General features: G+C 50.0%; 1 protein-coding gene across 1 annotated transcript in view; it reads right to left on the bottom strand.

Annotated features, from left to right (window-relative positions):
• Positions 1-571: 571 nt before the first annotated feature.
• LOC129713498 (SH2 domain-containing adapter protein D-like) overlaps positions 572-14340 on the bottom strand; it is a 49450-nt gene continuing 35681 nt past the window's right edge. The window contains exon 3 of the mRNA XM_055662564.1: positions 572-1077. Within this exon, the coding sequence (XP_055518539.1) occupies positions 770-1077 (308 nt within the window). The 3' untranslated portion in view covers positions 572-769. The remainder of the gene's footprint in view (positions 1078-14340) is intronic.

Here is a 14340-nt window from a genome sequence, read left to right as displayed (position 1 = left end):
TGTGAGTCCTGCCATCCCAGGAATCAGTCTGGTGAACCGTCTCTGCACTCCCTCTATGGCAAGAATGTCCTTCCTCAGATTTGGAGACCAAAACTGTACGCAATACTCCAGGTGTGGTCCCACCAAGACCCTGTACAACTGCAGTAGAACCTCCCTGCTCCTATACTCAAATCCTTGCATATCCTTTGTGCATCTTCCTCCCCGTGACAAGGTCGTAGGTAGGTCGTAGGTAGGTCATAGGTAGGTCGTAGGTAAGTCGTAGGTAAGTCGTAGGTAGGTCGTAGGTAGGTGGTAGGTAGGTCGTAGGTAGGCCGTAGGTAAGTCGTAGATAGGTCGTAGGTAAGTCGTAGGTAAGTCGTAGGTAGGTCGTAGGTAAGTCATAGGTAAGCCGTAGGTAGGTCGTAGGTAAGTCATAGGTAGGTCGTAGGTAAGTCGTAGGTAGGTCGTAGGTAAGTCGCAGGTAGGTCGTAGGTAGGTCGTAGGTAGGTCGTAGGTAAGTCGTAGGTAGGTCGTAGGTAGGTCGTAGGTAGGTCGTAGATAAGTTGTAGGTAAGTTGTAGGTAGGTCGTAGGTAGGTCGTAGGTAGGTCGTAGGTAGGTCGTAGGTAGGTCGTAGGTAGGTCGTAGGTAAGTCGTAGGTAGGTCGTAGGTAGGTCGTAGGTAGGTCGTAGGTAGGCCATGATGCTGGTCGTAGGCACTCGTGGCATCGAGCAGGTCGGGGCATTTTTCTAGCCTGATGAAAAATGTCCACGAGTAAAAATAAGTGGTGAATTAGGTTGTGAAAGTGGGACGGGCCGTGAAGAATAACACGTTACGGCGTTTGTTGGCAGTTTCTCTATGAGCCTCACCTGCGAATGCCTTGGAGATGCGTTCCTTCTTCCACTCCCAGGGCTGGTCGTATTCCCCCGGGGGCCGCTCGTCGTCCTCGGGGAGACGGCTGTCGCGGGGCCGCTGGGCCGACACCCTCTCCGCCGCTCGCTCGCCGTGGCCGACGCCGTTCTCCACGGGCTCGTAGGGCGTGTCGTACAGGGGCAGCGGCTTGCCGGGGGGGGCTTCCTTGGAACCTCTCCGCCGTATCTCTGCGCAGTAGAAGGGGGAGAGAGTTAGCAACAGCCACTGCACGACAACGACCACAGCGGTAGAGTCGCTGCCTCACGGCGCTTACAGTGTCCGAGACCCCCGGTTCGATCCCGACTTGTCTGTACCGGAGTTTGTACATCCTCCTCCCCGTGACCTGCGTGTGGGATTTCCCCCTGGGATCGCCGGTTTCCTCCCACACTCCAAAGACGTACAGGTTTGGAGGTTAATCCGCTTGGTATAAATGTAAATTGTCCCCAGTGTGTGTCGGATAGTGTAATGCCCTTGTCCCACTTAGGAAACCTGAACGGAAACCTCTGGAGACTTTGCGCCCCACCCAAGGTTTCCATGCGGTTCCCGGAGGTTCCCGGAGGTTCCCGGAGGTTTTCGTCAGTCTCCCTACCCGCTTCCACTACCTGCAACCTCCGGCAACCTCCGGGAACCACACGGAAACCTTGGGTGGGGCGCAAAGTCTCCAGAGGTTTCCGTTCAGGTTTCCTAAGTGGGACAGACAGGGGCTTTAGTGTGCGGGGATCGCTGGTCGGTGAGGACTCGCTGGGCCGAAGGGCCTGTTCCCAAGCTGGTTCTCTAAACTAAACTAAACTGAACGTTGTGGAAGTTCAACAGAGTATTTGTCAACGTGCCGAACCTCCTCAATCTCCTGAGGCAGTTGACGCCTTAATGGGTTTCATCACGGTTCAACATACAGATGTGTAGGAAAGGACTGCAGATGTTGGTTTACACCGCAGATAGGCACAAAAATGCTGGAGTAACTCAGCGGGGCAGGCTGCATCTCTGGGGAGAAGGAATGGGTGACGTTTCGGGTCGAGACCCGAAACGTCACCCATTCCTTCTCTCCAGAGATGCTGCCTGTCCCGCTGAGTTACTCCAGCATTTTGTGCCTATCTTCAACACACAGATATCAGGGGACTCCCGAGGTTTGACTCTGAATGGAAAGACAATTGTCGATAGACAAGAGGTGCGGGAGTCGGCCATTCGGCCCTTCGAGCCAGCACCGCCATTCACTGTGATCATGGCTGATCATCCACAATCAGACTCCGCTATCTTTAAGAGCCCCATCTAAGGATGGGGAAGATCGGAATGGTGATAGAAAAATTCCTGGAAATTCAGAATTGTCCCTGGAGTGCAGGAAAGGTTTAGAGATCTAGAGGAGGTTCAAGTCAAGAGTGTTTAATTGTGATATTAAGTGGCAACAGAACAATAAAATTCTTCCTCGCAGCAGCTTAACAGGCTCATTACCTCGATAACACACAAATAAATATACATCGATCAATAATCCAATATATTAAGGTAATGAGAATGTGAGGAGAATGGGATCAGAGTGGACAGCATTGGACTCGATGGGCCGAAGGGCTCAATGATTCAGGTGTGGGTGCGGAGTGCAGAATAGCGGGCCATTCAGCCCACTCTGTCCCTGCTAGCATGGACAGTTATTTATAGACAATAGACAATAGACAATAGGTGTAGGAGTAGGCCATTCAACCCACTATGTCCCTGCTAGCACGGACAGCTATTTACAGACAATAGACAACAGGTGCAGGAGTAGGCCATTCAGCCCACTTTGTCCCTGCTAGCATGGACAGTTATTTATAGACAATAGACAATAGGTGTAGGAGTAGGCCATTCAGCCCACTATGTCCCTGCAAGCATGGACAGTTATTTATAGACAATAGACAATAGACAATAGGTGCAGGAGTAGACCATTCAGCCCACTTTGTCCCTGCTAGCATGGACAGTTATTTATAGACAATAGACAATAGACAATAGGTGTAGGAGTAGGCCATTCAGCCCACTTTGTCCCTGCTAGCATGGACAGCTATTTACAGACAATAGATAATAGGTGTAGGAGTAGGCCATTCAACCCACTATGTCCCTGCTAGCACGGACAGTTATTTATAGACAATAAATAGGTGCAGGAGTAGGCCATTCAGCCCAATTTGTCCCTGCTAGCACGGACAGTTATTTATAGACAATAGACAATAGGTGCAGGAGTAGGCCATTCAGCCCACTATGTATCTGCTAGCACGGACAGCTATTTAAACTGGCCTTTCTTCCCCCGTGCAAAGTAAAAACTGCTGGAGGAACTCAGCCCAAAGAAGGGTCTCGACCAGTCCATTCCCTCCACGGATGCTGACTCAGCCCCCCAGCACTTTGTGGGTCTTTTTGCCTCAGCTACACATTTCACGCCGCTAGATCATTGAAGAGGGCCGGTCACGGTGGCGCAGCGGTAGAGTTGCTGCCTTACAGCGAATGCAGCGCCGGGGACCCGGGTTCGATCCCGACCACGGGTGCTGCCTGTGTGGAGTTTGTACGTTCTCCCCGTGACCTGCCTGGGTTTTCTCCGAGATCTTCGGTTTCCTCCCACGCTCCAAAGACGTGCAGGTTTGTAGGTTGATTTGGCTTGGTATAAATGTAAAAAAAATGTCCCTAGTGGGTGTAGGATAGTGTTAGTGTGCGGGGATCGCTGGTCGGCACGGACCTGGTGGGCCGAAGGGCCTGTTTCTGAGCTTGGCCTGGCCTAGGAGCGACCCAACCAGGACATCTTCAGCCCTGCCCTCTCCCCTATGCACAGGGTGTCTGAAGATGAGTAGGCATGCAGGTGCAGCAGGCAGTGAAGAAGGCGAATGGTATGTTAGCATTCATAGCAAAAGGATTTGAGTATAGGAGCAGGGAGGTTCTACTGCAGTTGTACAGGGTCTTGGTGAGACCACACCTGGAGTATTGCGTACAGTTTTGGTCTCCCAATCTGAGGAAAGACATTCTTGCCGTAGAGGGTGTACAGAGTACATTCACCAGACTGATTCCTGGGATGTCAGGACTTTCATATGAAGAAAGACTAGATAGACTCGGCTTGCACTCGCTGGAATTTAGAAGACTGAGGGGTGATCTTATAGAAACGTACACAATTCTTAAGGGGTTGGACAGGCTAGATGCAGGAAGATTGTTCCCGATGTTGGGGAAGTCCAGAACAAGGGGTCACACAGTTTAAGGATAAGGGGGAAATCTTTTAGGACTGAGGTGAGATGAGAAAAACATTTTTTCTCACACACACAGAGAGTGGTGGATCTGTGGAATTCTCTGCCACAGAAGGTAGTTGAGGCCACACAGTTCACTGGCTATATTTAAGAGGGAGTTCGATGTGGCCCTTGTGGCTAAAGGGATCAGGGGGTATGGAGAGAAGGCAGGGATGGGATACTGAGTTGGATGATCAGCCGCAATCATATTGAATGGCGGTGCAGGCTCGAAGGGCCTACTCCTGCACCTATTGTCTATGTTTCTCTGTTGTCACTTGCGGGCAGAGCACCAGGTTGGAAGGGCCAAATGGCCTGCACCTATTTTCTATGTTTCTATGCGGATGGTGGGTGTGCAGTGCAGCCTGGAGGCAAGGAGCAGCCCCTTTTGATATTGGAACTGGGGCTGCCTGAACACACTGGCATTGTGCATGTATCTGCAGCACTATTGTCTGAAAGGCCTTTAACACTACACCCTGTATAATGACAAGGTTACACACTCAGACCATGTGCCTCAGTCTCTGTACATGCAGATGGTTTCAACGGTGCCCCAGAGACTGTGCACAATTCCATCATTAATACTCCACATGCAGATGGACAATCAGTCATCCACATATAACCTTTCCACCAATTTAATGTGGCTCATTGATGACCCTTTTGCTGCCGTGCAATTAGCAAATGCGAATAGATATGCAGAGAGCTGCATAAATCACCCTGTCTACCAGGCAGTGGGCTGCACTGCACTGCAAGTGGGGACTGCACTGGATCCACGGTCTGTTCCTTCGTTAGGAATAGGAGTAAAATGTGGCCATTCGGCCCATCAAGTCTACTCTGCCATTCAACCGTGGCTCTCCCTCCTAACCCCATTCTCCTGCCTTCCCCCCGTAACCTCTGACACCCCGTACTAATCAAAGCCCTGACTTACTGTGGGAGTGGGCATGCGATGTTCTGGGTCTTCACACCCGACCCGACCCGTAACATTACCAGTCCAGGAGACCCCCCCGGCCATTCCCCTCAATCCCACCACACTGCCCAGTCACGGCTGGACAAATTGAAGGTAGACAAAAAATGCTGGATGAACTCAGCAGGTGAGGCAGTGTCTATGGAGAGAAGGAATAGGTGACGTTTCGGGTACCGAAACGTCGCCTATTCCTTCTCTCCATAGATGCTGCCTCACCCGAAACAACCTCCTTCATCTGAGATTGTCCCCTCAGCCCTCAAACCCCCAAACCCTCCAAACAACAGCCACCTCCTCAAATATCAGTCTGCACCAAACACCAACATTGCCATCAGTCTATTAAACAATGCAGCCTCCAACAAGCATTGAAATACCTTTATTGTTATTTGTTTTTTTATGTGTATGTGAGTGAGCATGTATATATATTTATATACACACAACACGGACACACACACACACACGCACACGCTCACACACACACACACACACATTCACACACACACGCACACTCACACACACGCACATGCTCACACACACACGTTCACAAACACACACGCACACACACACGCGCACACATTCACAAACACACACACACACGCTCACACGCACGCACGCACACACACACACGCTCACACACACACACACACACACACACACACACACACACACACAAACATACACACGCATGTACACATACACACGCACGCACACACACACACACACATTCACAAACATACACACACATGCACACATACACACACATGCACACATACACAAGCACAAACACACACACACACTTGCACAAACACACACACACACCCACACGCACAGAAACAGACACTCCCACACACATGCACACACGGACACTCACGCACACCCATACAGACATACGGACACACACACACACGCACACAGACACACACGCACATACATACAACCTACAATAACAGAGAGAATGAATGGGTGACGTTTCGGGTCGAGACTCTTCTTCAGACTGGTTAGGGAAAGCTAACTAACTAAAGTAAAATTAAATATTTGAAACCTAAACCAAACCTACCTGGACTAAAATAAACCCTATCTATTCCTCTCATGATAATGTACACCTCTGTAAGGTCACCCCTCATCTGCAGGTCCTTGTTCCAACAGAGTTTTGTGGCACAAACTACTAAGTAAATACCAAGGGGGAGACAAAAATTCTGGAGGAACTCAGCAGGTGAGGCAGCATCTATGGAGAGAAGGAATAGGTGACGTTTCGGTACCCGAAACGTCACCTATTCCTTCTCTCCATAGATACTGCCTCACCTGCTGAGTTCATCCAGCATTTTTTGTCTACCTTCGATTTTTCCAGCATCTGCAGTTCTTTCTTAAACAAGTAGATGTTGAGTATTGGATTTGGGGCTGTTTCACTACACTGTGGTTGGCAGTGCCAGATGCCAGAGTTATCATCAGCTCCGATTAGCGGGCACTGATGCCAATAATACTTCATGGAAAATGGACCCAGCAGATGGTATATACGTTAGATGCGCTTACTGCGGGCCAGTTGGTGTGGAGTAATGGATTGCTCAGGGGCTGAGGCTCCCATGAGAGGGAATGAGAAGGAAGTGCTGTCTAACATGTTAGCATTCATAGCAAAAGGATTTGGGTATAGGAGCAGGGAGGTTCTACTGCAGTTGTACAGGGTCTTGGTGAGACCACACCTGGAGCATTGCGTACAGTTTTCGTCTCCTAATTTGAGATTCTTGCCATAGAGGGAGCACAGAGAAGGTTCACCAGACTGATTCCTGGGATGTCAGGACTTTCATATGAAGAAAGACTGGATAGACTCGGCTTGTACTCGCTAGAATTTAGGAGATTGAGGGGGGGATCTTATAGAAACGTACAAAATTCTTAAGGGGTTGGACGGGCTAGATGCAGGAAGATTGTTCCCGGTGTTGGGGAAGTCCAGAACAAGGGGTCACACAGTTTAAGGATAAGGGGGAAATCTTTTAGGACTGAGATGAGATGAGAAAAACATTTTTTCTCACACACAGAGAGTGGTGAATCTGTGGAATTCTCTGCCACAGAAGTTAGTTGAGGCCACAGTTCATTGGCTATATTTAAGAGGGAGTTAGATGTGGCCCATGTGGCTAAAGGGATCAGGGGGTATGGAGAGAAGGCAGGGATGGGATACTGAGTTGGATGATCAGCCATGATCATATTGAATGGCAGTGCAGGCTCGAAGGGCCGAATGGCCCACTCCTGCAATACACATCTGGCAAAGTGATGGAGTTTAAGCCCCTGTTCCACTTTCATGACCTAATTGGCGACCTCTGCCGGGTTTGCCCTTGACTCATACTCGCAACATGGTCGCTGCGAGGTTGTAGGAGGTCTTCGTAACTCTTCCTCGTGCTCGAGAGTGGTCTCCGCGTACTCGTGGCCTCAAGTAGGTCGCGGCGGGTTTTTTCCCAGCCTGATAAAAAAATGTCCACGAGTTAAAAAAAAAGGTCGGGATGGAAAAAATGGATACTTTTTACTCGTAGGTAGGTCGTAGGTCGGTCGTAGGTAGGTCGTAGGTCGGTCGTAGGTAGGTCGTAGGTCGGTCGTAGGTCGGTCGTAGGTCGGTCGTAGGTAGGTCGTAGGTAGGTCGTAGGTAGGTCGTAGGTCGGTAACTGGCCCGAGGGAAAAAATGCAAACGTGATATCATTTTATCATGTAATCATTTTCCACTCGTAGCTGGTCGTAGTTGGTCTTAGATGTGGAAGACTGAGGTCGAGGGGGGTCGTAGAAGGTCGTAGACATAGTGGAAGGAGGTCTGTTACTTCGGCGAGTCAACAAGACCTTGACATCTTTTTCAACTCATCCAGATTCTTCTAAACTCGTGTGTTAGGTCATCCAAGTGGGACAGCCCCTTAAGAGGTTGGAGGTCATGTTACAGTTGTACAAGACATGGGCGAGGTCACGTAGAGTCATACAGCGTGGAGACAGGCCCTTCGGCCCAACTTCGGAGATGAGGAAACACTTTTTCTCACAGAGAGTGGTGAGTCTGTGGAATTCTCTGCCTCAGAGGCCGGTTCGCTGGATGTTTCAAGAGAGAGCTAGATAGGGCTCTTAAAGATAGCCGGGTCAGGGGATATGGGGAGAAGGCAGGAACGGGGTACTGATTGGGGATGATCAGCCATGATCACATTGAATGGCGGTGCTGGCTCGAAGGGCCGAATGGCCTACTCCTGCACCTGTTGTCTATTGTCTCTGGCAACCTTTGCAGTTGATGGGAATTCTCTGCAGATACCACTGTCTTCAGGAGAGTTTATGTAACGTTTCCTCAATGCATGCACCAGAGGTGTGAAGAGTGGAGGCATTTAGTTATGCTGCAGTCTGAAGAAGGGTCCTGACCCAAAACATCACTTATTATCTACGTTCTCCAACGATGCTGTCTGACCCGCTGAGTTACTCCGGCACTTTGTGTCATTTTGTGTAAACCTATCAATGAATCAATGTCACTACATTGTCACAAGTAGCTAGGAACAGTGAAATTCTTTGTCATTCATTCATACATTCATACAGCAGACCTCGCCCAGCTAATACGCAAAGAGTCCCCATGTTACCGGCATCGACAATTACACAAAATGTTCATTGAACAGTCTGCAAAAACCTGTACGTCTTTGGAGTGTTGGGGGAAACCACAGGTCTCAGTTTAGTTTTAGTTTAGAGATACAGCGTGGAAACAGGCCCACCGGATCCGCGCCGACCAGCGATCCCCGCACACACTAACGCAATCCCACACCCACGAGGGACATGTTTTACATTTACACCAAGCCAATTAACCTACAAAACCTGCACGTCTTTGGAGTGCGGGAGGAAACCGAAGATCTCGGAGAAAATCCACGCGGGTCACGAACAAATTTTGTTGGCCAAACTTCGTGGCCACAAGCGGTCGGTCCCCTGCCTGGTCATCCCCACGTTCTCAACGCCCCTCCCACCTCGTACCCCCAACATTCTCAGAGCCACACCCCCCCCCCCTTCCACCGTGGTTCCTCCTTCATTCTCAGAGCCCCACAGCCAGTCGCTCGAGAAACGAGAGATAAAGGGATATTACAGATATCTCTCATTTCCCTCTCCCCCAACTCTCAGTCTGAAGAAGGGTCTCGACCCGAAACGTCACCCATTCCTTCTCCCCAATGAAGCTGCCTGTCCCGCTGAGTTACTCCAGCTTTTTGTGTCTAACGTAGGTTTTAGAGGGATATGGTCCAAGCGCGGGCGGGTGGGACTAGTGTAGATAGAAACATAGAAACATAGAAAATAGGTGCAGGAGTAGGCCATTCAGCCCTTCGAGCCTGCACCGCCATTCAATATGATCATGGCTGATCATCCAACTCAGTATCCTGTACCTGCCTTCTCTCCATACCCCCTGATCCCTTTAGCCACAAGGGCCACATCTAACTCCCTCTTACATATAGCCAATGAACTGGCCTCAACTACCTTCTGCGGCAGAGAATTCCAGAGATTCACCACTCTCTGTGTGAAAAAAGTCTTCCTCATCTCGGTCCTAAAAGATTTCCCCCTTATCCTTAAACTGTGACCCCTTGTTCTGGACTTCCCCAACATCGGGAACATGATGGGACATGTTGGTCGGCATGGGCAGGTTGGGATGAAGGGCCTGTTTCCACACTGTATCACTCTATGACTACATCAACTCCCAAGCTGTCTGTACCAGGGATGAGCTACAGTCTCCGGCTATCCCACGAACTGTGGAGTGTCGCCCTGAGAATGTTTTGAACAACTTAGCTGAATAAACCTACTGACATTGATTTATAGTCAGCTATTGACCAAGTGCAGATCGAAAATAGATTAGGCAACCTGTAGCATTTAGACACTGCCCTGAGTAATTGCAGAATTTAGCACTAAAGTAATGGATTGAAAGTGGTCGGTTTTAATTAGCTGTTATGGTCCACTGACTATGATCCATGAGCGGCACGGTGGCGCCTTACAGCGCATTCACCACCAGAGACCCGGGTTCGATCCCGGCCAGGGGCGCTGTCTGTACAGAAACATAGAAACATAGAAAATAGGTGCAGGAGTAGGCCATTCGGCCCTTCGAGCCTGCACCGCCATTCAATAGGGTGATTTCACGAAAGGTCACTGGAGCGTAGATCCGCACCCACGTGACCGAAAATCTCAAGTGGAGGACATGCTAGACATCCGGTACATGTTAGTGGATGGGAAAACACGCACTTTCCCACCCGTTTAAAACATGGAAAACGGCCAGTTTTTGAGCTGCAATTTACTGTGCCAGTCGGGGTGACCGTGAGGCACAGCTACCTAGATTTACAGTCCAAAACAAAGATAGAAACTAAGGTAAATTAAAGAAGGAGCTGAAGGTGCCAATCCAGCGGAAATGAACAGCGGACATTTGCCATGGAGATTTAAAGATCCAAAATATCGGGAATTATCGCGTTTGCTCACTGCATTTCAGTGAGGAAAGCAGACTATTATCTAAATGGTGGCCGATTGGGAAAGGGGGAGATGCAGCGAGACCTGGGTGTCATGGTACACCAGTCATTGAAGGTAGGCATGCAGGTGCAGCAGGCAGTAAAGAAAGCGAATGGTATGTTAGCTTTCATTGCAAAAGGATTTGAGTATAGGAGCAGGGAGGTTCTACTGCAGTTGTACAGGGTCTTGGTGAGACCACACCTGGAGTATTGCGTACAGTTTTGGTCTCCAAATCTGAGGAAGGACATTATTGCCATAGAGGGAGTGCAGAGACGGTTCACCAGACTGATTCCTGGGATGTCAGGACTGTCTTATGAAGAAAGACTGGATAGACTTGGTTTATACTCTCTAGAATTTAGGAGATTGAGAGGGGATCTTATAGAAACTTACAAAATTCTTAAGGGGTTGGGCAGGCTAGATGCAGGAAGATTGTTCCCGATGTTGGGGAAGTCCAGGACAAGGGGTCACAGCTTAAGGATAAGAGGGAAATCCTTTAAAACCGAGATGAGAAGAACTTTTTTCACACAGAGAGCGGTGAATCTCTGGAACTCTTTGCCACAGAGGGTAGTTGAGGCCACAGTTCATTGGCTATATTTAAGAGGGAGTTAGATGTGGCCCTTGTGGCTAAGGGGATCAGAGGGTAGGAAGAGAATGCAGGTACGGGATACTGAGTTGGATGATCAGCCATGATCATATTGAATGGCGGTGCAGGCTCGAAGGGCCGAATGGCCTACTCCTGCACCTATTGTCTATGTTTCTATGTTTCTATGTACCGGATGTGTAGCATGTCCTCCACTTGAGATTTTCGGTCACGTGGGTGCGGATCTACGCTCCAGTGACCTTTCGTGAAATCACCCTATATGATCACGGGGAGAACGTGCAAACTCCGTACAGACAGCGCCTGTGGTCGGGATGGAACCCGGGTCTCTGGCGCTGTAAGGCAGTTGCTCTACTGCTGTGCCACTGTTGTGGAGTTCCACGCTGATACGGGTTGGGGGGAAGGGGGGGGGAGGAGGATGAGGTTGCTGTACTTGTGGCTGCCTGGTGGATTAAATGGAGCGTGGACTCCAGCCAAAGGCCTTTGCTTTTAATCAGCTTGCTGAGTGATCCCAGTCCCCAGTGAAGCAGCTCGCAGGAATCAGCTGCATCTTCCGTGCATTGGGAAATTAATTAGGCTCAGTAATTGAAAGCAAAGCAATATTACACCAGATTGCAAGAACTCCCTTCTTAACGTGTTATCTGTGTTTAAGAAGGAACTGCAGATGCTGGAAAATCGAAGGTAGACAAAAGTGCTGGAGAAACTCCAGCGGGTGCAGCAGCATCGATGGAGCGAAGGAAATAGGCAACGTTTGCCTATTTCCTTTGCTCCATGCAAAGAGTTGAACAGTCTCCACTATAGGAAATAGGCAACGTTTCGGGCCGAAACCCAGAAGGGTTTCGGCCTGAAACGTTGCCTATTTCCTTCGCTCCATAGATGCTGCTGCACCCGCTGAGCATCTATGGACTTCCCCAACATCGGGAATAATCTTCCTGCATCTAGCCTGTCCAACCCCTTAAGAATTTTGTAAGTTTCTATAAGATCCCCCCCCTCAATCTCCTAAATTCTAGCGAGTACAAACCGAGTTTCCCTTTCCCCTGGCTCTCTATGGAATGAAGGAAATAGGCAACGTTTCGGGGCGAAATGAGTCTGGAGAAGGGTTTCGGCCCGAAACGTTGCCTATTTCCTTCGCTCCATAGATGCTGCTGCACCCGCTGAACACTTTTGTCTACCTTAACGTATTATCTCGCTACCAGGCTCATAGACAAGAGTCCGACACTTCACCAAACTATTCCCCCACTGAGGGGCGCCAACTTTCCCGCTCCCAAATAAGGGAGAAACGGTGAAAATACGGGACAAAATCATGAACGGCCGTGAGACGGAGGGGTGGTGGTGGTGTCGGCGGTGAGCGAAGGTCCGAAGGTCGGACAGCTGGCCGGGCCGCCGACCGATCGACGGGGCCACGGGCGAGGTGCTGCTGCTGTTGCTGCTGCACTCCACGGGCTGCACTACGTCAGGACGGGTGAGGCTGGGTCCAACCCGACAGCCCTCTCGACCCGAGTAGTAGCGGTCAAATACGGGACAAGGGCGGTCCCGTACGGGACAAACCGATTTAGCCCAATATACGGGATGTCCCGGCTAATACGGGACAGTTGGCAACACTACCCACACCACACGTCAGTCCCAATGCTGGGGTGGGGTGGGGGGTGGGGGGAGGGGGGGGAGGGGGGGTGGGGGGGGGGGGGGGGTGGAGGGGGGGATATTCAAACTGATGGGGCCACCACTCTTACACATGGACCTGACCTTGTCAGTCCCACCCTGAAGATCTTTGATGTCTTTGAGTGGTGGAAAAGTGAGATAACACAGAACAAGTGTGAATGGATTGTTGCTGGCACGGACTCGATGGGCCGAAGGGCCAGTTGTCCATGTTCCATCAGAGGGATGGATATATATCCCTTCCTCCATCCATCCGTCAAATCTAATCTAATCTATTGAACCAACCAATCTCACCCTCTGCTCCCTGTAGCAACACACACACACACACACACACACACACACACACACACACACACACACACACACACACACACACACACACACACACACACACACACACACACACACCACGCCCGTGGTGGCCAGTGTGGGCAAGATGGGCCAAAGGGCCTGTTTCCACACTGTATCACTCTATGACTATGACGTGTTAGCATGCAGGAAACCATCGATGCGGATCTCCTTAAATAGATTGAGACGGCCTATATGTGATTTGTTTGGAGCCTAATTATCTCTCTCCCGGGACATCTTTAGCCCGCAGTCGATAACTGGTTAGCAAAAATTCCAGTTGGCAGCTTCCGACAGCGAACTCTTAGCTCTCCACACAAGCACCGTCCCGCAACGACTATTGAAAACGTTCCTTCAATGTGACGGGTCAGTACGCGACCTTAGAAACATAGAAACATAGACAATAGGTGCAGGAGTAGAGGCCATTCGGCCCTTCCAGCCTGCACCGCCATTCAATATGATCATGGCTGATCATCCAACTCAGTATCCCATCCCTGCCTTCTCTCCGTACCCCCTGATCCCTCTAGCCACAAGGGCCACATCTAACTCCCTCTTAAATATAGCCAATGAACTGTGGCCTCAACTACCTTCTGTGGCAGAGAATTCCACAGATTCACCACTCTCTGTGCGTGAAAAATGTTTTTCTCATCTCGCTCGTAAAAGATTTCCCCCTTATCCTTAAACTGTGTGATCCCTAGTTCTGGACTTCCCCAACATCTAGATGCTAGATGCAGGAAGATTGTTCCCGATGTTGGGGAAGTCCAGGACAAGGGGTCAAAGTTTGAGGATAAGGGGGAAATACTTTAGGACCGAGTTGAGAAAAACATTTCTCACACAGAGAGTGGTGAATCTCTGGAACTCTCTGCCACAGAAGGTACTTGAGGCCACAGTTCATAGAAACATAGAAACATAGAAATTAGGTGCAGGAGTAGGCCATTCGGCCCTTCGAGCCTGCACCGCCATTTAATATGATCATGGCTGATCATCCAACTCAGTATCCCGTACCTGCCTTCTCTCCATACCCTCTGATCCCCTTGGCCACAAGGGCCACATCTAACTCCCTCTTAAATATAGCCAATGAACTGGCCTCAACTACCCTCTGTGGCAGAGAGTTCCAGAGATATTTCATTGGCTATATTTAAGAGGGAGTTAGATGTGTCCCTTGTGGCTAAGGGGATCAGGGGGTATGGAGAGAAGGCAGGGACGG

The sequence above is a fragment of the Leucoraja erinacea genome, chromosome 36 (assembly GCF_028641065.1).
Source record: "Leucoraja erinacea ecotype New England chromosome 36, Leri_hhj_1, whole genome shotgun sequence".
Classification (NCBI taxonomy): domain Eukaryota; kingdom Metazoa; phylum Chordata; class Chondrichthyes; order Rajiformes; family Rajidae; genus Leucoraja; species Leucoraja erinaceus.
This window is presented reverse-complemented; position numbering and strand designations above follow the sequence as displayed.